This window comes from Calonectris borealis, chromosome 10, assembly GCF_964195595.1.
Source record: "Calonectris borealis chromosome 10, bCalBor7.hap1.2, whole genome shotgun sequence".
Lineage (NCBI taxonomy): Eukaryota > Metazoa > Chordata > Aves > Procellariiformes > Procellariidae > Calonectris > Calonectris borealis.
The window spans coordinates 17,861,390-17,884,265 of NC_134321.1; the positions used below are offsets into that span (position 1 = coordinate 17,861,390).

General features: G+C 51.7%; 1 protein-coding gene and 1 long non-coding RNA gene across 4 annotated transcripts in view; one reads left to right on the forward strand and one right to left on the reverse strand.

Moving 5' to 3' along the window:
* LOC142086290 (uncharacterized) overlaps positions 1–9,446 on the forward strand; it is a 380,383-nt gene extending 370,937 nt beyond the window's left edge. The window contains exons 1-4 of one of the 3 annotated variants that reach the window (XR_012675057.1): positions 6,742–6,790; positions 7,015–7,057; positions 7,848–7,912; positions 9,213–9,446. This is a non-coding gene — a long non-coding RNA (uncharacterized LOC142086290). Of the gene's footprint in view, positions 1–6,741; positions 6,791–6,827; positions 6,847–7,014; positions 7,058–7,847; positions 7,913–9,212 lie in introns of those variants that run through there. The other 2 variants (XR_012675059.1, XR_012675058.1) reach the window with 2 other exon arrangements.
* Positions 9,447–15,389: 5,943 nt separating this feature from the next.
* On the reverse strand, positions 15,390–22,724 carry TNNC1 (troponin C1, slow skeletal and cardiac type). The gene is made up of 6 exons (XM_075158462.1): positions 22,401–22,724; positions 18,449–18,479; positions 17,976–18,122; positions 16,963–17,077; positions 16,718–16,854; positions 15,390–16,078 (listed from the first exon to the last, which is right to left on the reverse strand). Exons 1-6 carry the CDS (start codon positions 22,422–22,424, stop codon positions 16,047–16,049), a joined length of 486 nt encoding a protein of 161 aa, XP_075014563.1. The 5' UTR covers positions 22,425–22,724; the 3' UTR covers positions 15,390–16,046.
* Positions 22,725–22,876: the final 152 nt, after the last annotated feature.

Consider the following 22,876-nt stretch of genomic DNA (forward strand, 5'->3'; position numbering starts at 1 on the left):
AGAAAGCGGCTGTGTCGGAGTCTCCCGTAGCGTGCCCGGCCTGTCTGATGGGAGAGCAGGGTGCTGAGCAAGGCTGTGCTGCACTTTTCAGCACGACGGATGCAAAAAATCAGGTCAAAAATAACCCCATCCCAACGTCAGCGGCAGAGCTGAGAGGAACCAGAAGTCCTGAGCTGTTTCAAAGTCACGTTAAATAATAAAAGCAGAGAAATGAATAAATTAGCTCAGCATCTATTTAGGTCAGCCCTCTCCGTTTCTCCCAGCCGCCTCCGTGTGCCTCCTCCCCGCAGCGATCAGCTGCTCCGCGCACGCTGTGCCTGCGGATCTGCTCGCTCCTTCCGAACAGCCGGCTCTCGGGAAGCGCGGGTTGAGCAGGTGTCGCATCGGCTGCACGCGTTCACCCCGGCCTTGGGAAGCGGCAGGCGAGCTTCCTTTTCCGTTACGGGGGCAAAAGGTATTCTGGAAAATCCCATGAAAGCAATAAGCATGGGCTGAGGGCACGTGGCTGCTCCCTTCCCGGCGTTATCCCCTACACGCAGCCCGGCACGGAGCCGCAGGGTCCTGCTCAACGGGCTTGCAGCTGCCCGGGAGCCGTGTCTCCGTGCTCTGCCTGCTCATCTGCTGCCAGCCCGGCGCAGCCTCTGGATAGCCCTGGTCATCATCCAGCTATTTTCCATTCCCAGCTTCCAGCCATGGCAGCACCTCCCCCTTTGCAGACCATCCCTCCCCACCTTGCAGGTGCCCCAAGCTCGGTTTTGTGATTGCAGTCGTCGTTTGTTGATTGGGGACATCCAGCCAGATGGACCAGCCTGATCAACGCAGAGGGGAATCAGCTTTTAAACCTGTAAGCTCCACTCAAATCATTCAAATGCCTCTAGAAAAATGCAACTACCATGCAGTCCTCTCTCTATATCTTTATTTACACGTTTCTCAAGCCTGAAAAGCCTTCTTTGATGTGCAGAACACCTCATCAGCTATCAGCAAGCTAGATAAACACTCACCAAGAAGGAATTTATCTGCACCAAGGGCTGCTCCATCTCAGCCCAGCTCCTACATTGCCAAAACTTAAAGGAAACACAATCGAGCTGGTCCTCCCCGACCCCGCAGGTAGCTGGAGAAGGTCTCCAGTGATGAGCCCAGCCAGAAGACACATCCAGGGTGTAGGCAATGGAAAATGAGATGTTACTAAGTTTGGCCAGGCTTAGCTGGCTCCTCGCGGGTCCCAGCCTGTGAGTCACCGGTACGTGGGCCACCAGCACGGCCTCCCCTCTGGAGGAAGGAGCGGAGGTGGAAAAACAACAAGAGGAAACCAGTTGTTAGTAGTGCCAGCTCTGGGGAGAGTGGGAGGAGGTGGCAGGCCTGGAGAGAAAGGTCAGGGCTGCGTTGCAGGCTGCTGCCTGATTTTGCCTCCTGCCTTCATGGTGGGAAGCTGCTTACAGGAACGTGCTGGTGGGGGATGAGCAGAGGGTCTGGGCTGGTCGGAGGGATGGTCTCCGTGGGGGCACGAAAGCCTCCGAGGGCAGCCAGGAGTGATGGAGCTTCTGTTCACAGTCCCTGCTCACCCCTCTCTTCTGGTTGCTCCTCCGATTTCTGCTGGGCTAAGCCTGATTACCCTGTTGAAAGCAACTTTTGGCCCAGTGCAAATATTGTAAAAGAAGACAGGCTTTGCAGATGTACTTGGAACAAACATGTCCATCTCCCCACCGTGGTAAACACCAGTGCAAAGCGTTTGTTCCCCAGTCCCTGCCCCATCGTAGCGCTGATGCCCGCCTGCAGCTAACCCAGAGACTCTCACTCTTGCTCTTTGCACCGATCCTTGGTGACAGTGGTGGCAGGGGGAGATTCAGACAAGTAGATCATGAGCAGTGACCCTGCTCCTTGTCCAAAGCCAATGCAGTGAAAATATTGCTGGGGAAAATAAAAGATTGCAGCTCTCCAGCCTCTTCCGGTGCCCCAGCTCTCCTAACTGGTGCTAACTGGAGCGCACCCAGCAGAGCGCAGAAGCCTCAGCTACTGTTCCCATGTCTCTGCCATCAGTCCAGGAGCACTCGCAGGGCTGCGCCACGCCGGCTCCCAATCCCGCAGAGATCCCGCGGCTGCGGATCAGCAATTCTGCTTCCCTTTGCCTTGCAAGAACTCCTGCTCTCTTGAACCCTCCAGTCTGACGATTGCCACTGGTTTTTCTTACCTCCTATTGCAAATGCACAGAGCCGCTGTCTCCCCATCGGCAGGCCGGCACTTTCTATAAGCGAAACAGTATTTCTTCATGTCTTTAAGAAAATTATAACAGTTGTCAGGACCAAAAAGCCACAGCCAGGTAGGATGCCAGGTCAGGGGTGAAACTGCTGTGTGTCTTGCTGTTATTCCCTGGAGGTGTCCCTGCTCCCTGACTGGGACCAGTGCTCCCACTTTGAGCCCAGAGCAGGATCTGTTATGCTCAGGCTCCCTCTAGTGCCTCCGTGTCCTGGTGTCCCTGCTTCTCCAGGTGGCTTCTCTGGAGGCGTATTGGCCATTTGTCCCTGGGGACTCTCCATCACCCTCACGCCCCTCCAGCACCGCTAGCTCGGGCTTACAGCACAGCCAAGCCCTGTTTGCCCACAAGCTGGGAACAGCCCTAAAACTGCCCCAAAGCCAGGGCATCCCACCAATGCAGGGACCTCTCGGGGACCCGCCAGCTGGCTCAGCCCTGCCTCCGCTCACTGGGGGAAAGGAGGGTGACAAAGGTGCCCATACCCCCCAGATGCTCTCCCCACGCAGGCACAACCCTGCACACTGCAGCTCCGCTTCCACGGTGCCTGGGGAGAGCGAGGCAGGAAGGGTGATGGGTGGCCGGGGGTGGGCACCTTCCCTGTGAGCCAGCTGGGACAGCCAAAAGCGTCACTGCGCTCTCCCCGCTGCTCGATACCTCTCCGCGAGGGAGCAGCTTTTAGGGGTGCCCCATAGTCCACGTCACGCAAAGCCAGCTGGGATCCTTCTAATCAACATCTGAAACTGTTAGTGCTGATTTTGTCTGGCGTGGAGGACACCGCGTAGCAGAGGCTGCCTGTGTACCAGGGCACTGGAGAGCTACGCCGTCATGCTGTGTCCAGCATCCTACGTGAACATGGCCTTTCCTTGTCTTCTTCCTGTGGAAATGGGGAGGAAATTTCCCAATGTCTTGGGAAATGACTGGCCTCAACCGCAATTCGAGCCCTTCTCGTAAAACTCAGCCTGGCTCAGCCCTGGCACGGGCACCACGCTGGACAACCACAAGCACCTGTGTTTCAGAAAGCACTGTGCTGAGGTGAGGGCAGCTTTATTTTCTCGCTTAACCAGGAGGTGTTCTTTGGTATAACCATGAATCGAGGCAGTTACCGTGACTGCGGATACGAGAGCACGCTCAGCCAGGCGCCCTGGCAGGGCTGGTGCCGTGCTGGGTGAGCAGAGATGCAGAGCGAGGGGGAGCGTGGGGTCCCACAGCTGTTTCCCGGTGCCGGGGGGACGGCAGCAGGCCACTTGTGCTCCCAGCTGCTGAGAAAGGTCTCCCGAGTGGCTTCCCCACGTTGTCCCCGGAAGAAAGGCATTGGAGCAACGGTCCCGGCCACCGCTGACCGGTGAGCAAGCAGTGCCCAAGGGAGGCACCCTGTGCTTCGTCCACCTTTCAGCATGGGCTGTGGCAGCTGCCTGAGCCCCAAGACACGTTGGGAGAAGTTTCTCACATGTAACAGCTTTCTTATACGCATGTATCAGAATATATAATATCATAACACCTCCAAAATATCGCATCAAATGTCAACAAAACCCTGCCCATATCCCTTTTGGGGTGGATCGCAGTGGTTCCCCAGAGATTAGTGATGTTGTTCTGATTTATACCCACAGGGCGCTTGACCTGGGTGCCGAGCTTCTCCGAGTCACTGGCATTGCTAAATGGGGGCAGTTACGGTAATTCATTACCCCAAGTCCAAATGTCAGCTGACAGGGAGGGAGGAGGCAAGATTAGAGGAGTCTGCTGAAATGGGGCGTCAGCATGAAAACCATGACAAACCTAAAGAGATCAATGAGCATAAATGTGCGTGAGGCAAGGACGTTGACTGAGATAACACGGTTGTCAAAGGCACTGTGAGATTTTTATTCCAACCTATGATTTTTTCATAATTATTTTGCAGCTGGAGTAATTACCATCCTATTTAATGAGCACAGCTCCTTTAATAGAGGACACTTGGGCTAACATGCACTAATTAAGTCTGTAATCACTAAAAGTATGATTGAAGGTTTTGAACTGGCCAATCGTTCTCAGTAATACCATAATTAGAGACATTGCAGCTCATCAGAGCACAGGAGAAATTCAAAGGGTCTTGATCCTGCCTTGGATCATCCTTTTTATCTGATATTCTGCATTGGTTTGCAGTCGTTTATAAACTACCCTGAATATATTACACTCAGACCCGTAAACTGAATGCACTCCCACAGTTTTATTTTAATAATTTGGCTTACGGGTCTTGTGTATCACCTGGGCGTTAAGCACAGCTTCTCTAATCCCCACCTGTCTGACTGCTTGTCTCATGTGGCCCCAGCAGCAGCTGTGAAAACTCTCGGAGAACTCCAACAGCAATAATTGCAGCGAGATACTGAAAGAACTAGAAAAAGATAGCTGAAACCGTAAAATAAACCCTTCTGTTTCTTCCTACGAAGGAAGGCTCAGGAATGAGTGAAAAAGATCAAGAGTTTTCATAATCTAATGGCCAAGATAAGGGGACCTGGCAGCATATTCCTTTCTGCCTTCTGCAATGCAGTGGAGCTGAACATGCCCCTGGGATTCGGTTTTATCTTCCACTGAGCTCGGCTCTTTGGGTTATCAGGAAGTCAGGCTTTCTCTCTGCTGTTGGCTGTGATTAGCTGTGATGTCACAGTGATGTCCGAATATTTTAAGACTGCAGCTCATTATGGTGGAAAGAATTTTAAAAAAACAGAGCTTAAAAAGTCAGAAGTTTGTGTATCAAGGAGGATTTTGTGGAGAACCTCATATTCCAGCTGCAAAATGCCAGTAAAAGAATATTGCTATTTTCATCTATTTTTACACTATTTGGCTAATAACAGCTGCCCAGAATGAAAAAAAAATTAAGCCATACACATTTTGCAGCTTAGGTCTTGCTGGAAATAAGAGAAATACTGAAATTAAATTGTATTAGCTTTCTTTTTCCTGCCTATTTTCATTTCAGTTTCATCAGCATTACGCATCTATCGAGGATAATTTATCTTTCCCCATGTTTGTAATAGGATGAGCTTGTTCACAGGTATCCGAACCTGAGGCAGAGCAGCTAATTGCTCTGCAAGCAATCAGTCATTGAAAAAAAATGTCTGGTTCTCTCTCCCGTGTACTGGTCCAGGGGCTTTGGTCTCTGGGCTATTTTTTCCAATCCGGGTTATTTTAGGCAATTCACTCGTGCATCTCATCTTAAAATAAAGGCAATGCCATAAAAAGATGGCAGTATTCTGCCATGACGCAGAAAGGCCTTGGCCTTTTTCAGTCGTTTTTCAAAGGTTCCTGGTTGAAAGTACAACCGTCCTGGACCGAAACGCTGCAGTTCGTACACAGATATGACCCAAGGGGCTTGGGCGAGTTTGGCCTTTGGTTCCCCTTTCTCCTTTCACATTTCCCCACGGGAGAGGCCTCAATCCATAACCACAAATGCTGCCCTGCGCTGGGGCTCCCTGACGGCCATATCACAAATCTTCCTGCGCTGGGGTAGCAGGAGCTACCGTGAGACTTAATTCCAACTCTCAGCTGTTAGCAGCCGGATCCGCTCCCCTCCAGCCAGGCTGCCCCTGCCAGCACCGCCTGGTCTTGCTGGCATCGAAGGAAAACGGCCTCAGTGCTCTGGCTTGGTTGGCACTTTTGCAAAGCAGCTGCACTGTGGATAGACACAGCTTCGTTTGCCCGTCTTAGGCATCGTTTTAGTGTTTCAGATACGAAAGTATCCAAGTCTCGGTCTGTGTGTTTTGCAGGAGTGAGACTTCAAGCTCGCAGGCCGGCGTGGCCAGGCACAGCCGGACACAGCACGAACCCCCCTGCCCCGTGCCGCGCCCGCACCACGGCCGCAGCGGTGCCGGGCCCGGGAGGCGGCGGGCTTTTGGGGGGCATCGAAGCGGCACAGCCACAGCTGCTAATTGTCAGGGTTCGAAAAGGAACAGAGCCGCCTGCGGCCTCTCTGCAAGGGCCTGTCTTCCACACCGATAAAAAAGAACAGCGTTTAATGCATCTGCCGTGAAGAAAATACCCTCTGCGTGATACTACTGCCCGAGCGTGGCACCACAGCTGAAGGTGCAGATAAATTGCACCTGAATTCAGCCGGGCGTGGGCTGAGGCCCCTCGCCTCCGGCGACCAGGCAGTGCCGCCCCGCGCAATGGCGGCCTCGGCTCCCAGCGCCGCTCGCCTGCGGCCCGCGAGAGGCCATGCTGCTGGGGGGACCGCGTTGTTGGGGGACCGCGTTGTTGGGGGGAACCGTGTCGCTAAGGGACCCGGGTCCGCTACGTCGCTGGGGCCCGGGTGCTGCGGGGCCCTGTTGCTGCGGGGCCCTCCCCGCGCGCGGGACCGGGGCGGTAGCGGAGGCCGCAGCCTCCGGGGCCGATGCAGGGGGCGGCACAGACCGGCGGTGCGGGAAGGCGAGCGGGGAGGGGGTAGGCTGCGGGGCGGAACCTCCCCGCTGGCGGAGCCTGTTGCGCACCGGAGCGGCGCGGGGTTCCGGTCCGTGGGCCCCATTTCCCAGCAACCCCTGCGGTGCGCCCTTCTCTTCCGGCCCGGCGGCGGCGGTGGGTGTCGCTCCGCGCAATCCGGCTCCATCCGCGCCCCGCGGGCGGTTTCCCGGGTCGGGCCTGAGCCGACCCCACCGGGCTGGGCGGGGGCTCGGCCGAGCCGGGGGTGGCGGGAGGCCGGGGGCTCGGGGTCCGGGAGAGCCCGAGCGGGCTTTGGGCGGGGGAGCCGGGCCGCGCCTCGCCAGCCCTCCCCGACCGAGCGGTGTCTCTTTCTCCCGCAGGTGCAGCCATGGCCAAGTCCAAGAACCACACCACGCACAACCAGTGTGAGCGGGGCCGACGCGGGGCGCGGGCGGCTGCGGGGGGAGGCGGGGAGGGGCGGTGTCGCCTGAGGGGGCCCAGGGCCGCGCTGCGCAGAGGGGGTTTAACCAGCTCCTCAGCTGTGGCAGCCCAGCCTTCCTGGGCTTTTGCAGCGAGATAAGCCCAGGAGGGAAGGCGGTAGTGGTACGCAGGGACTGAATGGGGTGTTCAATGAAAAGAGAGCTCTGCAAGAGTCAGGGCTTGTTTGGGCTCAATATAAAAATAATACGTAACCAGAAAAAAGCAAGTTTCATGTGTTTGAAGTAAGCATGTTGCTGAATGGCATTCAGGCTGAGATACTTTGCCATCCAAAAATGACCACAGTGATAAAATAGTTCTTGTCTAGGGTTTTTTCATCAGTGCTGTAAGTGAGCAGAGTTCACAAGTAGGTTCTGCTTGGTCTTGCACAGTGAACGATGGTGCCCTGTAACGCTAAACACGCGTGTTTGAGCTTCTTAGTGACTGAGGCCTTTTATTGTGCTAGTAGCGTTGCCGTTGGTAGGCTCTTAGTTAATGAGGAGCCCGAAATCCTTGGATTAGAAACTCGTACAGTGTGAGAGCACAGAGGGATGTGTGCAGAGGAGTGAGAGTAGAGATGCTTTCTCAATTTGCGTTTAGTTTGGATAGGAAGGGTTAGAAAGCTTTCTATTCCACATCATTTTGATAGGGTTAGCTGGAGTTAAAGAAAAACTAATGCAGCTATTTAATAATGGCAGAAATGGTAATTTAAATTGTTTTCTGGTCTTCCACATAGCCCGTAAGTGGCACAGAAATGGCATCAAGAAACCCAGATCCCATAGATACGAATCTCTCAAAGGGGTGAGTATTTCTATTGGTATTCCCAGGCTCTTAAGCCATTGAAGCTTAACCATGGAAAAAATCCAGTCTTTGTATTATTTTGACTGACGTACTTTTTGCAGACAGAGGCTTGTGTTTCAGATGGTCAGAACCGCTATGGGTTTCTGTTTCATCTTTTGCTTACCTTACCTGCAGCTGTGATATTTTTAACCCACGTGAAATCTGCCCTTGTATGTCTATAAAACCGCTTTTTAGTTATTAGCAGTTTCGTCTCTGTCCTGCTCAGGTGGGTGTCACTAACTGCTGCTTCCAGCGAAACAAACACGTGTCAGTGGGGTAGCTCTTCTCCCTTTTGAGTCCTGCTGTCTCTCCTGCTTCTCTGTACCCCTCAATATTATTTTACTGTCTGTACCAATCCAGAGAATTTGACTGAGAAGATGAGAGGAATTGGCAGTTCTGGACAATATATGTGAAAATGACAGCATTTTGCTTTTTCTGGGATTGGACAAGTGATATAACAGGAACTTTTTCCACGCTTGAAAGTGAAAACAGGGCATTTTGGCTTTGGGGAGGGTTGTGATTTTGTTTGCGTTGTAGATGTGATTATCGGCTTTTTGGATGTGACGTAAAAGCTTGTTTTCTGCATAGCTCAGTGAGGGTTCAGTCCTGCCCCCTCCCGCAGATAGTCCGGCAGTCTCCAAGTCTGTCTCCTTGCACTGAGTGTGCATGAGTTAGATGGCAAAATCCTGATGCTCATGAGTTAAAATGCTGCTTACAGTAGAATAGCAAAAGTTTCTCAGTGGGACAGTAGCTGATAGTTCTGAGAATAGGTCCTAGCTGTGAGAGGATGCGTTAGCCAGCCATTTGCTGACTAAAAACACGGAGCTACTCCTCTCTGTGCTGGTACTTTTTTCCTTTAATGCAAAAAGGAGAGGCTTGAGGAAGTGGCATTGGTCTTTACCCGAGGGTTACGTGTGTTTGTGCTCGCCTGCCAGGGGTGGTTTGTGGTACTTCAGACCCAGCACATATTTTGACACGGAAATGAAATTTGTCTTGTTTACAGCTTTACTCAACTTATCCTGTTCTTTCTGTATGTTTCTTGCTGGGGTTTTCTGTTTGTTTGTTCATGGAAATTAAGGAAAATAGCTAGTTAAAGGGTGGTTACAGATGGCTAAAATAATTTTGTTGGTGTAATAAATCGGAAAAAAAATCTGAATTAATCACCGCCAGCATTTGGGAATAATTGGAACAATCTGGATATGTATATGTTTTTACATGTGTCCCTTCGACAACATGGCTTATTTTTTCTTTATTTTTATAGGTTGATCCCAAGTTTCTGAGGAACATGAGATTTGCAAAGAAACACAACAAAAAGGGGCTGAAGAAGATGCAGGCCAACAATGCCAAGCAGGCTGCTCAGCAGAAAAAGGACTGATGTGGTTTAAGACAAAAGAACCGGTTTTCCTATTGGCATGCGTGTTACAGCATTTTTGTAAAAATAAAATTGGACGTGACAAAGTCTTCACCTCCCGAATTTGAGGAGAACCCTCCAAAAGTCTTGTTTGAGTTGTGTTTTAGATGCCAGTCGTGCATCAAGCTTGCGTGTAGTGACCCGTGTGCATTTTTGTTCCCTGGCAGATGAAGCCAGCAGAGCTGTGGAGAGGTTTTACGTTAATACTGTCGGCCTCCGCACGCACGAAGTAAAACAGCTGCTCCCTCCTCAGTGCTCCTCTACTGTAATCATTGGTACAGATCATGAGCATTTAGTAGTTCAAAGTCTGTTTTCAAGTTGTGGAATGGTTATTGAGTGAAGCTTTAAAATTTAAACAAGAAACGTGTTCCTTTTCGTACAAATTGAAGCCCGTGTTGCCTGGACTCTTAGGTGACAGTATTTAATACAGGTAAAATATATTTTGATACGGGCACGCATGTTCAGAGTTCTCGCATACCACAGTTTTTATGATGGTCCTTAGTGCTGTTACAGCAAGGTGAGATTTCCGAGAGCTCTTACGTGTCTGCTGCGTTGCTGACCAGGTAAGGTAGTTACAGCTACGGAAATCCTGAAAAACGGGAGGGTGCTGGGTGCTAGCTGTGGTGTTAGAGATCATAGCAGTTGGTGTTAGAAGTGCTGTGTGGTGTATTCTGAAATACTTGAAAGTATTGAAGTGTTTATGGAGCTACCATGGGAATGTGTAAGGTTATAGGACTGTATAAAATATCCATACTTTTCATAGTTACTGTATTTCAGTGGAGGTCTTTCATTCCAGTAAGAAAAAATTACCTACCTGATGACATGTGCTGACCGGTGAGATCAGGGGAGCAACATTCAAAAGCCCGAGAGTGCAGTGGCAGGGTTTTGTTACTGCAGTCCTGTAGGTCAGGAGAGGGCTTCACTCTCCAGGTCCCGCCAGCCAGCAAAGCTGTTCAGGAGGTGCTTTTTTATTACTGAAATGAGCCAACTGTTAAAATGCAATGAACTATTCCTGAAATTGCAATTCCAACGCTTGTCCACCCGGTGGTGTAAATCCATGGATTGACACAAGGGCTGGAAGTTTGCAAGTATCTTCTGACTTTGCAGTAGAGCAGCAAAACACCTGCTGGATTAAAAAGAAAAAAAATATTTCAACCGAAACATCCAATTAATGTAATTGATTTTTTTAAAATAGTTTAGCCAATTACCAAAATACAATGTTATTTTGAAATGAGGTAAATATTTTGAATTCTTTATGGCTTGAATTCAAAATTCCCACTTTTTAATTGTTTTTGAGTGATGAAAAATACCACCCAGCCCTAAACCAAGCAATATAAAGAGATTTACTAACTTAAAACTCGGGATTTGAGGGTTTTTAAAGTCTGAGGGAAGTCTGCAACCCTCAGCTGATTCCTGCTGTATGCATCTCTTGGACTGTTGTGGAGATTGAGGTTTGTCAGCCGAAAGAACTTAATTGCTGCGCGAGAGCAGCGTGCTGGTCGGGAGGGGTGCTGTGCTGGGGAGAGTGTACGGTCACAGGGTTCATACCACCAGGTAGAAGCTGCTAAATAGTCAAGACACAAAGGTTGTCTGGTCCCTGCTGCCCTCAGGTACGCCAGAAGGTCAACTGGCGAGAGGTTCCTCGCGGTGCTAATCCTCCCTGGAGAGTGTTTGTGGCAAGTGGTAGGTCACCCAGAGATGCACAGCGCTTAAATCCCAGGGCCTGCATGGTACCCGAGTGCCTGTGGCTGTCGGAGGTCTCGGGCTGTGGCCGGTGCCTGCCCTGCTTGAACGAGCTTGTCTACGAAGGCAAGATGGCGTAGCAGTGGTTCAGGTTAGCGTGCGCATCTCCTGGCAGCCGCAGCCGCGGGCGCAGAGCTGCCCGGCAGCCCCCTGCAGCCCTGCCAGGCCTGGCAGACCTCGCATGGGGAGATGTCCCCTTGCGTGGCTGCTGGTGGTGGGTAAGGGAAACTCAGTCTGCTGCAGTTCTGTGTCCTGACAAGAAGAGTGAAAGAAGCCACCTCTGAACAGAGGACTTTGTGTTTGTCTTGCTGCAGCTTCACCTGTGTGTCTGCAGATCTCCAACCTGTTTGAAGTTAGGCTTTTCAAATCTCTAGCACTAAGGCTTTTCTATCTAAGAAGGGGGATTTTATTTCTAAACCCTCTCGGTGTCTTCCCCAAAGTGCTTGTGTTGTGGGAGTAGCTCGGCCGCAGGACGCCGTTTGAGGGAAGAGAGAGAGACGCAAGGGTCAGGCTGAGAAAAGGATGTTGGCATGTTAACGAGAAGCAGAAAGGAAGATTTGGGTTTCCTGTGGCTCCAGGCAGCTCCCCCAGGCCTGCCTTCAGAAGCAGCCTTTTCATCTTGCTGCCCTTCATGCTGCCCTTCAGTGGGACAGCTTCCCAAATAAGGGCTTGCTGACTTTCTGACCAAAATAGCGGCTGCGTGACAAAATGCAGCACAGAAGAACGTAACCTTAATCCAGGCATCATTGTGTAGCAAGAGACTGGAATTTTGTGAGCTTCCACAGCAGCTCGGTGTCAGGTTTGTTGTTGCCAGTGCCCTGCACACATGGCGGTCCCGCAGGACACTGCCCAGACATCAGTTGATCACTTACTGCCTTTTCTAACGCCGTGACATCTCAGTCCACAACTTCCCTCCTTGTCGTAGAGGTTGCTCCAGCCCAGAAGGGAAAGCTGCGGAGGGGAGTCTGTGCTGGCATTGCCTCGTGGTGGGTCTTCATCTTCTTTTGCTTGCCTTGTGAAATCATTTAAGTTCTGTGTCTTGATTTCTGTTCGTCAACTGAGGCTGAAGATCCTTTTTGGGAGGATTACATATACAGAGCCCAGGAGATGGAACTGGCAGCTGTGGCCCACTTGAAACTATTCCCATTATGCAGAGCTCTGTCATCTCTGACATTTAAAAGCTTCAAAACTCTTACAATTAAGTCCTTGGTATCCCGCAGGAAGCCAATGAGCTTGAGAGTGTCTCTCTGCTCAGCTACTGCTGTACATCAGGTTATAGATTTCATGCTCGCTGCTGCTGTACGTCATACTTGCTGCAGATGATTTCTCCCCTTGCAATTAAGAGGACTCGGTATCAAGTTCCAGTTTGGTTCTTTTTTTCCCCTTTGATTAAAAAAAAGAAGTAGGGAGCAAAGGGTGTAACCGAATACTGAATCAGCTCATTCGGCAAAGGTGAGCAGTCGCACTGAAAGCCAAGAGCACAGAACTAGGGAGGAGAAATCAAAGCACTGGGAAATGCTCTGATGGGACAGAGTATTCACTGGGGACGTTGATGTTCACAGTGAAAATGAAAAGTAGGGCTAGATTCGTGTTGCTCTGTCCCCCTTTACCGCCTTTCAGTAGTGTGTTCAAGCAAAAAGCAGTGAACGGAACATGAGTTCTGCTTTGCCGAAGTTTCGAGGCTGTTGCAGGTGTTTCTACGCCACAGGGGCTTTGGCACGGTGAAATGCGGTTTATGTGACACACCTTAGCTCCCGTTATGCTGCCACTGCCCTGGTGGCAGATGCGTGACTGCAGGTGAGCTGCAGAGGTTTTGTTAGGGCGATGAGTACAAAATGTCCTCGGGTCTTCCTGCTCTCAGTTCACACAGCAAAGTCTGACTCAGGGCTGAAGAGAGGCCTCGAATATGCTGGAAAAGCTGCAAACTGGGGCAGGAATTAAATCCACTGCCAGCAAAACCAAGCAGAGCAAATGGCCTGAGAACTGTGGCTGCGTCCGGCGGCACGGGCTGCCGTCACCTGCCAGCGCAGCTCCTGTCTCAGCTGGGGGGTTAAGAGCACACAGATCTGGGACTGGCTTAGGGAGTGGTAAGTGGCTTTTTGCCTGATTAAAAAAGTGGATGAGTGTTTCAATGACTTTTTTTATTTTAATGTTTTTTTCAAGCAGTGCTTGTGGATATGTGTCATGTTCCTTAAAGGCTTCTGGCACCAAAGCCTCACTACACATGCAGGGAAAATTGCAAAGTTGTTTGGAGTTGCATGGGTACATGGACTCCTCTGGGTGGTTTTCATTCATCATTAGCACATCTCCAGGCACATCCCCTCTGTGGAGGCTTCAACCAGGCTGATCCTGTACTGGTTACTGGTTTTTCAGCCGTCTTAACCCACGCGCCGGCCTGTCATGTCATGTTCCATTCCTACTGCAGTTGTTCCTGTGTTTTAGCCAACAGTGAAATCCACCCGCAGCACCCCACCCCGCGGCATTTGCTGCCTTACCTTTGGAGGACAGTCAGTGTGTTAAGACAAATCGGTGCTGCAGCAGTTTTTCTGACTTCACGCAGAGTGCGCTGACCTGCTGGCACCTCAGGTCTAAGGACTAAAAAAGCCCAAATAGTCCCCAGTGTGTCAGCTCTTCTAGGGACAAGTTTCAGCTGCTACAAGACCTTGGTCTTCTCTCTCCAGCTGCCACCTTCCCTGTTCCGCTCTCAGAAAAGAGTGGGTAGACACCGAGGTCGTGGCTCGCTGCTGCCCGTGCTGATGAACCAAGGGAGGAGAGCGAAGACGCGTGGCCAGGTGGCTCTTTGCAGCCATCCTTTCCCCTGTGGTCACAGCAGGAGTCCAAGCCTCCCCCAAGCCACCAAGTTGACCGAAGGGAGGGGGTTAACCTTATTTCTTCTCTTGTTCACCCTTCAGTGAGCCAAAGCCTACCAGTAAGCAGTGGAGAGTATCTTGGAGATGTCCTTGTTGGGTGCTGGGATCTGGTCAGGACAGAGGAAGATAATGGGGCTGTGGGTGATGCCTGCTGAGATGTGATGTGGGAGCGTGGGTGTGGGTTGCCCGTGGGCTGGATGGCCGTGGCCGTGGGGAGCACTGGTGTCACCTTGGTTCGTGGCCGAAGCCCAGGTATTTGCAACTCTGGAGGTTTCCAGGCCTGGGGTAAAACACTTCAGCTGTGTCCTCAGAAAGAGGTCTCAGCAGGAAACAACTGCTGCTGCTACACTGGGGGGTGGAAGGTGATTATTTTTGATCTTTAGGCTACGGATTCATTGGAGACGAAAGACGGTAACGCTCGGGAGCGTTTCCTGTCACGGGGTTGTTTGACCCACACATTTCTGGGTCTGTTGGCTTCTGGTGCACCTGCGGTTCTGCTGAATCAGCAGGAGCTATGGCATCGAGGGCTTGGGACCCTCAGGGAGACCCCTCTGAGTGGGTCTTCCAGACGTTTGCATTAGGGGTGTTCCCAAAATAAGGGCTTTAAGGAGAAGCAGCTGCTCTAGCTGACAGGGGTTCATTTCCTCAGTTTCTCTGATGTTAGAAGCCCTGGTTGGGCAAAACATTTGGTGCTCGTTGTCCAGAGGAAAGACACAGCCATGTCCTTCCAAACAACCGACAGCCCTTCTCACGCCTCTTTTCACCTCAAGCCTGTTTGGTCTGAATGACAATATTTCATTATTGCTACAAATGAGACCGTGTGTCACCTCAAATACAGCTGCTCAGGGTGTTATTTCCACAGAGGGTGGAAAAAAAAAAAAGCTGGTTTTGGAAGGAAAGGCAGAAGGACGGCGCGGCGGGCACGGGGGCACTGGCATGGCAGCAAACATTGAGGGCAACATCGCCGGGGCTTGCGCCGACAGTCTCGCACCTTGCCCTGCCAATGTTTATTTTGCTTGGGTAAATGTTTGATTTTAGCAACATGACCGCAATGCGTGAGCTGTGCTGGGGCTGTAATTCAATGGGAGGAGGCAGCTATGCGCAGGGGGAGCTGCTAATGCTGCAGGAATGCCGCGCTTCCTTGGGACAAGGAAGGATGGTGCCCGGGGCCCTCGGGCACAGCACGGCTTGTCCTCCTCGGCCCTGCTGTCACCCCGCGCCTGGGGGCCGAGACGCGAAGCGGGGTTGTGCCTTGCTCAGGGCCCCTGTGTCCCAACTGGACATGATTTCTGGGGGAAAATGGGGTGTTTCGGTTATTGCAGCAAGGCTCCCACCCAGGGCTGTTGGAGGACTGTGAAGTGCCCCAGGGCCTGCCTCCTGCCAGGCTGGGCGAGATGGGAAGGAGGCACCCAGTCCGGCTTAGGAATGGCTTTTATTCACGTTTCCAAAGAAAATAGAGGTCGATTCCTGCATGCGCCGCAGGGTGGCTGTCAGGATGGCGGGGAGGAGGAAGGGGTGTCCCTTCAGGACAGCCAGGGCGAGAGCGGGGAGGAGAGGGACTGTCCCTCACCTGAGGATTTCAGTGATGGCAGAAATGGCTGTTAATTCACATTTCGTCCCTAAAACACTGCCGATGCTCCAGTTAAACCAGCAGGCACCAGCACCGGCTCCTGAGCCCGCTCACCATGGCAGGGGTGAGGACATGCAACATGGCAGCTCCCCACCGAGCACCCGTGGCCCCGTTGGCCAGGTTTTGCCGCGGGCTGGCAGCAAAATACCTCCTTGGAGGCTTAAAGCTCCAGCTGTGGGGTTACCTTCCCAGGCATGCAGGCGCTCGGCGCGGCCCTGGGGAGCAGCCCCATTAGTCACGAGTACGCAACCGGGGTGAAGCTCTCGCTAAACCTCCAAGGAACGACCATCTGAGGCACTCGGTATTAACACGTTTTATTTTCCCAGCGGCCACCCTTCTCAGCGCTCAGTCTTCATGCCGGTAGCCGGGGTACTTAGCCAAGGAGATGAGATGCAGAGCTGGAGGGGTTTAGGAGATTCGGGCTGTCATCTGGCCTCAGATTTACTCAACTCCCTTCATAAACTCCAGGAACTCTGCCAAGGGGAAGACGTAGGAGACAAGGGGTGTGAGGTGGGACCGAAGTGTCCTCACGGCTGCCAAGTGCGCTCTTGGCAGCTTTCCCCAGCCTTGTCTCCTTTTCCACCCCCCCGATGCGCAAGAGGCCGAGGGAGGACGGCTGCCGCTCCTCTGGCCGTGGCGAGGACTCCTCGTGACTCCCACTGAAAATGTCACCAGAGCCCAGCATCACCCTCAGCTGCCACCGAAATGCTGGAGATGAGCACCCAGGGAGGGACATGGCCACCAGCTCAGCTTGGGAGTAGTCCGGGGGTCATTTTGGCAGCATCGCCTTCAAAGGTACAGCCCTTCGGAGCTGGTGCTTGTGTTTAGGGGGCAGGAGGGGACAGGCACGTCTCTGGTGAAAAGCAGGTTTGCTTCAGTGTAGGCTGGCTTTCACAGCGTGGGGAGGGTTAAGGCAGCCCCAGGCCCTTGCTACCATTTCACAAGCATAAGAAACCCCCCATCCCTGTGCAAACACGGGCTGTGATCAGGCGTGTTGCCCAGCGCTGCCAGCACGAGCTCACACCCGTCCCTGAAGGCAACCGAGACCGCGGGAGCTGCCCGGAGGGTGCTCAAGGGCTCGCAACTATACTGCACGCAAGAAAGACTCCTACCGTCATAGTCAATCCTGCCATCGTTGTTTTTATCCCCATCTTTCATCAGTTCTTCTATGTCATCCTCGGTGATGGTCTCTCCCGTTGCCTGCAGCATGATCTTCAGCTCCTCGAGGTCGATGTAGCCATCGGCATTTCTGGGTGAGGATGGAAGATCTCAGAAGTGAACCAACATGCTGGGGAGGGGGAGCTGGGGCGGCTGCACCGCTCCCACCACCCCACCATGCTGCGGTCACCGCCCTTACTTATCAAACATCCTGAAGAGATCTGAGAGTTCCTCTTCAGTTTTTCCTTTGCTGTCATCTTTCATACACCGGACCATCATAACAAGGAACTCATCAAAGTCTACAGTGCCGCTGCCTGCAGGCAGAATAAACACCATCAGGTGGCACAACGGTGGGTGGACAGGCAATGCCAAGCGAGAGATCAAACTTCCCTTTGGTAACCAAGGAGCAAAACTCAGGGGGCAGCCCTGCAGCAAGAGGCACCTTTCAGGACACTGGCCTAAGTGACTGAGGCCATGGACTGACTTCATCACCGAATTTTTACTTTTTGCAACTGAAAGGCCTACTGGAAGCACCGATGAATGGAAATTCCTGCTATGGAGATACCTGTCCTTCTCATCTAGGTATTAATAATAAAAGCTCCAGAAGGTAGGTATTCATGCAGTGTGGTTTTGCACCAGCAGTACAGTACTGCTGGTTTCAATGACACAGCTATTTTCCTTTTTTGCCTGATTTTTAACTGCTTTTTTATTTTCCAGTTACTTAGTATGGAATTTCTGTCCAACTTGCACACAGTGGATTTTGTTATGTGTGATCACCGGTACACTGATTTAATCAATATTGACAGTTATTTGTGTGTATGTGTGTACACTTGAGCAGTGAAAGACTTTCCCGATGATAGAATCCTGTCGTTGTGGCATTTCTGAAATGGCAGTTGCTACATTCAGCCTGTATTTTGTTTTTTAAATGGATCTGTGCAATTTCAACGTAGCCCCCCAGATCAGTTCAAGCAGTCTGATCATTACAGGCGTAATAATTTTTATAGTTTCTCTTTGCCTGGAAATTTTCTAAAGGAACCACGCTGAAGTTTGGTGCGTGTTTAGTGTCCTTCAAAATCACAGCGCTGCAGATTGCTCCCTGCAGGCTGTGGCTGTCCCCAGCATGGATCCTGCCAGCACTGCGCAGATGCTGAGCGCTCCCGACTTGCACCATGCTTGGTGCTTGAAAGAGTGGAAGAAACCCAAATCTCTCACCATCCTCATCCACCTCGTCTATCATCTCCTGCAGCTCCTCAGGGGTGGGGTTCTGCCCCAGCATCCGCATCACCTTCCCCAGCTCCTTGGTGCTGATGCAGCCGTCCTCCGCCCCCAGCACGAAGATGTCAAAGGCAGCCTTGAACTCTGGGGAGAGAGGGGAGAGGAGATGTGGGGGTCTTGCCCCACGCCTCGACCCCGCAGGTCAGCAGCGCTGGGGCAGGGGGCTCGCCCCTGGCACAGCCTCCCCTGCCCGGGCACCCCAGCACTGCCCGGGCACAGGACGGCGAGGACAGCCGGGCACAGAAACTGCCTCGCTTGAAATGCTGGTGGATCAAAATCCCGAGGTTATGCCTTGCTTTGGCCAGCTGCTAGAAAGACGGCATTTCTGGGGTGTAATTCCTGAGGCAGGCTGGGCTGCTGCCTGGGGGGTTCGCCTTTGGGCTGCAGTGTCAGGTTAAAGATGCACCTACCATTTTTTTGCTCTTCTGTCAGCTGCTCAACCTGCAAGGAAAACCCAGAGACCAAATCATTTCTCTTCCTCAGCATCACTAACGGTTAAAAGGTAATGTTACTTGTTCAACAGCCTTTGCAAAGGTCAGCCAAGCCTTACAACAGTCACCCTCAGGGACTACGGGATATATGACCAGTGGGGTTTTGACACCACAACTTTTTGTAGTCTAAGAGATTCTTCCCCTTAAAAAAAAATGATTCCCAACTCCTTTGAAGTGAGCATCATTTTTCTAGAGCGGCAGCATCTATCAGAATTAGCCTTTGCACAAGCAGGGAAGACCCACTGGGAAAAGCATTTGTCTCTGTCAACCATTTGGGGATAATTTCTTGTTGCTGGGAGGCTTCACAGCGGGAACGGCTGTGCCGCTGACGGCTGCTCGTGCGTGGGCTGAGGCCAGGTCAGAGGTGGGACATGCTGGCGAAGTCCCTGGGGAGGGAGAGGCGGACAAAACCATCCCTGGTAGTTGTTTTCCAGCCGTAGCGTCAGGAAACTCTCTGCACTATCCAGAACATGGTCTACTTCCATCCGAGTCAGTGTTCATTACAGAGATTCCTGCCGCTGAAGGGAGCTGCTATTCCCTTTAGCCTGTTTTGGGGATCTCCCGGAAGAAATGGCCCATTAGTGGAGCCATTAGGTGTTAGCCAAAATGGCTGGCAGATTGTTCCCAAACACTACCCTAATTCATTCCCTGCAGATGATCAGCGGGAGCTTATTTGTTAGCGTGAATTAATGAAAATAATCAATGAGGAGAGCAAAGAGGAATCCATTAGCTCTGTGTCATATGCCTCTTTAAGTGCATTTCTCTCTTTGGCTTCATTTCTGCCTGCAGGTACTGCTTATCTGAAGTTGCTGGCCCCACCACTGTGTCCAACCGCCCCTTCCGTAGCATCCATTGAAACGCTGACTTTTCCCTCCCAGGCTGGTCGACAGCCTCTCCGGAGTCAGCCAGACATGACCCCTGCCAGGACTACCTCTGGCCCGTGCAGAGGGTGCCTGATTCCGTAATGTCTCCGTCCTACCATCTCCCCGCCCCACGTGAGCAGCCCCCAATGCCCATCCCCGCCGTGTTTTGGTCAGGGCAGAACCCCTCAACCCAGGGTTGTGGCACCCTGTCTTTGGGGGAAGGCTGATGCTTTTGCCCCGAAGAGTAGTGGTTTTGCAAAAGCCAGCTGGAAATCCTTCCCACTTGCCGGGAAAGTGCTTTTTGTTAGCGGGACAGAGCCTGCGGGAAGCGGGCAGAGCACCTTATCCTACTCTCCACGTGCCAGGAGGTGAAGACTTCCAAGTCAGAAAGCGCTAAGGACAGCGGCAGGATTGCCATTGCAGGAGGAACACAAGCCCGCTGTGGCCCCGGCACGCTGAAGGCAGGCAGGCAGGCAGGCAGGCAGGCAGCTGCCGGCCCTTCGCGGCTATTGTTTGGGCAGAGCGAGGGCAGCCGCAACGCTCCCTCGGCCGATGTCCACGGCCACCGTCCTGCCGCTCGGGTAACCTGACCCTCCTGGTGCATTCGCTATTTATAAGCCTGGGTGAGAGAGGTGCTGGAGATAAAGATGAGCTCCCCGATTGTTCCCAGGCTTTGGTATTTATCCTTGCAGCCCTTTATCTGGACACTTGTCCCTGGCACTGTTCTTAACGCCACTTAACAGAGCCTAAAAATGTTCCCAAAATAGCTTTGTGTTTGCACACCCTTATCTAGGCATGAGTGGGCAAGATGAAAATCCACTGGGTTCTCTGGCTGCACGTAGGGAATTTGGCATAAATGTAATATTAATATATGCCATCAACATGCAGCAAATAAAAAAATACTCACTTTTGAAGCTTCCTTGACTACTGAAGTGATAGATGTGGAGCTATGCTGTATGTAAATTAAATGCATCTTAACTATAGAGTGACACTTTTATTACAAAGATGTCCCTTGAGCTGTTTATAGTGCCCTCTGGACACGGGTCCTGTTCACAGCTTTATTCCTTTTTTGCCTCCGCATCATTGCGGGGACAGGTTTCTCCGGCTGCGGTGTGGGAAGGCAAGCACTAAGCTCACAGCACTGCAGCGGCCGTGGTAACGCCAAATCTGCTGGATTTTGCTTTTATCAGCTCTCTTCTTCATCCCATGTTTCCATTTGAAGTCAGACAGGGGAAGTTGAAGTTCTTGATTTTTTTTTTCCAGGTAAATGTTTTCTTACAGTTAAAATCTTGGGGAATAGATCCACGAAAAAGCTGTTTGTCTCAGCTGTGCCTGGCTTGGACTTGTCTTCCCTCTGTAAGAGTGCTGGCAGTTCATGCCCAGGACTCGAGCCCCACATGTACCAGCGTGCCCCCACCTTCAAACCAGCAGCAAAATCCTCGTGGGAGTCCATCGGGTCTTTTGCGTGGCCCATTTCCCTGGTCAAGGGCTCTGTGTTTGGGGTAAGTTTTTGGTATCTGAGGTAGGAATTTTTGGGTTGTTCTCTATTGCTGCAGTTCCTTTTTCTTGGCTAAATTCCTCCATGGTCCAACTCCACTAAAGCCCACGGGCTTCAGCTAGGGATGAACCCTCACCTGTGGATTTTTGCCCGGGACAGAAGTTTGGAGAGAGGCTGGCGCTTGCGGGTAGGGAACCCTTTCTTTTCGGGGCTCTCCGCCCCAGCTGACGGACAGACCCTTTGGGCTGTGGGCATCACCAGCTTGCAAAGCACTTCAGTCTTTCTCCCTAATTACGGGCATGAGGTCCCTAAACAATAAGGACAGGACCTGTGCCTTGAGTCGCAGAGAACATATTTAATTAAAAAGCTTAATTAGAGAGGCCTGGATTTTTCTTTGACTTTACAGGTCACATTTTTCTCCCTTTTTGAGATGTTGGTTGGGGGACTCGGTGCTTTATTGTAGAGCCTTTCCTGAGCCTTTTCACACTACCGGGATCACTTGGGGGGTTCCATTTCATGAGGTTCAGGGCTGACCAAAGGACAGGAGAGATGTGAGCGTTTTGTTTTTTTCTTCAATTACATATCAAGCACTATCTTTCTTCCCTGTAAAAACCTTGGAATTAAAATAGGACTTGTATGATGTCTTTTTTGTGCCCTTGGTTAAAATCAAACCCGATCAACTATGTATTTAAAAAAAAAAAATCACCAAAAAGCTCGTATTTTAATTCCAGTCATGGAAGGGACACAGTAGCAATTCACACAATCCAGAATCTATTTTCATCCTTATTCCAGTAGCGTATCACTGTCTGTCTACGTTACAAAATAATGCAGTGTCCTTATTACAGACCAAATAGTTTGGGTTTACACAGTGAGCACCGCGTGCAGCTGTGTAAGTTAAAATAGCCATTAGGATGCTCTGCGTTCCCGGAGAGCATAGCTCACATTCTGGATTTCTGCAACACAGATATCAGGAGCGGCAAAGCAGAGGAGGATGTTTGGAAATAACTTACAAAAGCTGAGGGTTTTTTTAAAATCTACCAGAAAAATATTCAGCTAAGGAAGGGGGAAATGTAGCAATGGCAGACTTATAAAGCACCAGAAAGAAGAGGGTGAGGTTTAACCCATACAAATAATGTTCATTTTGTGAGAAATGCTGCTCTGCTTTGTCTGGGCTAAAACCAGCAGCCACCTCTCACACTTTCAAGATTTGTTGAGATTTATAACTTTACCTACAGGCCATCTCGCAGGAGGGATCCAGGGGAGTAATTGTACAAAATTTAGCAGCCCAGTGGAGAGTTTCATACTTAGAAGAGGAGTGTGAAACCTTCAGAGCCATCAGTGGGAAAGGTCTGTGTCCCAGATGAAGATGTTGACTAAAAGATGCCTCCCTATAATTATTTCTTATTTGCATTTCTCCATTGAATTAATTCCGTCACAGCTATGGGGAATCTACTACAAAATCCCCGAAAACCCTTTAACCCCCCCCCAAGCCCCAAGGGAAGGCACTTACCGCTGCCTTATAAATGTCATCCATGGCTGGAGAGAGTGGGCGAGGGGCCGCGGAACGTCACGGTCACGCTCTGCCGGCGCTGCCCTGCGAGCCCGGCTGATATAGGGGGCTGCCCGCCCCGGGGGATGTGACCAGCCCACCGGCAGCCCCGCACGCCCATCCCCGTCCCATCCCCGTCCCCACAGGAATGCCTCGCCTGCGTGCCTGGGGACGGGGACGCTGCCGAGCCCGAGGCTGGCACGTCTGGGGCCAGCCCCAGCCCCGCTCCGGGGCAGCTGGAGGTTTCCTCGTGACCGATGTGGGAACGAGCGAGCCTTTTCAGCCGGGTTTTGACAGGACCCTCGCTGATATATTGCGGTATTTGGCTGTCCTGACTGGACATACACCACCGCCACCTCCCGTGTGTTTCCACCCTGGAAGCTGCACTAGGAAGATCATATTGTGATTAAATTGGGTAATACGGGAAAGGCATGCCT

Coding starts and splice junctions, on each gene's coding strand:
- TNNC1 (XM_075158462.1), bottom strand. CDS start 22,424: ATGGATGACATTTATAAGGCAGCG. Junction 18,123..18,448: donor GACAGAAGAGCAAAAAAATG/GTAGGTGCATCT, acceptor CTCTCTCCCCAG/AGTTCAAGGCTGCCTTTGAC. Junction 16,079..16,717: donor TGGCAGGATTGACTATGACG/GTAGGAGTCTTT, acceptor TCCCCTTGGCAG/AGTTCCTGGAGTTTATGAAG.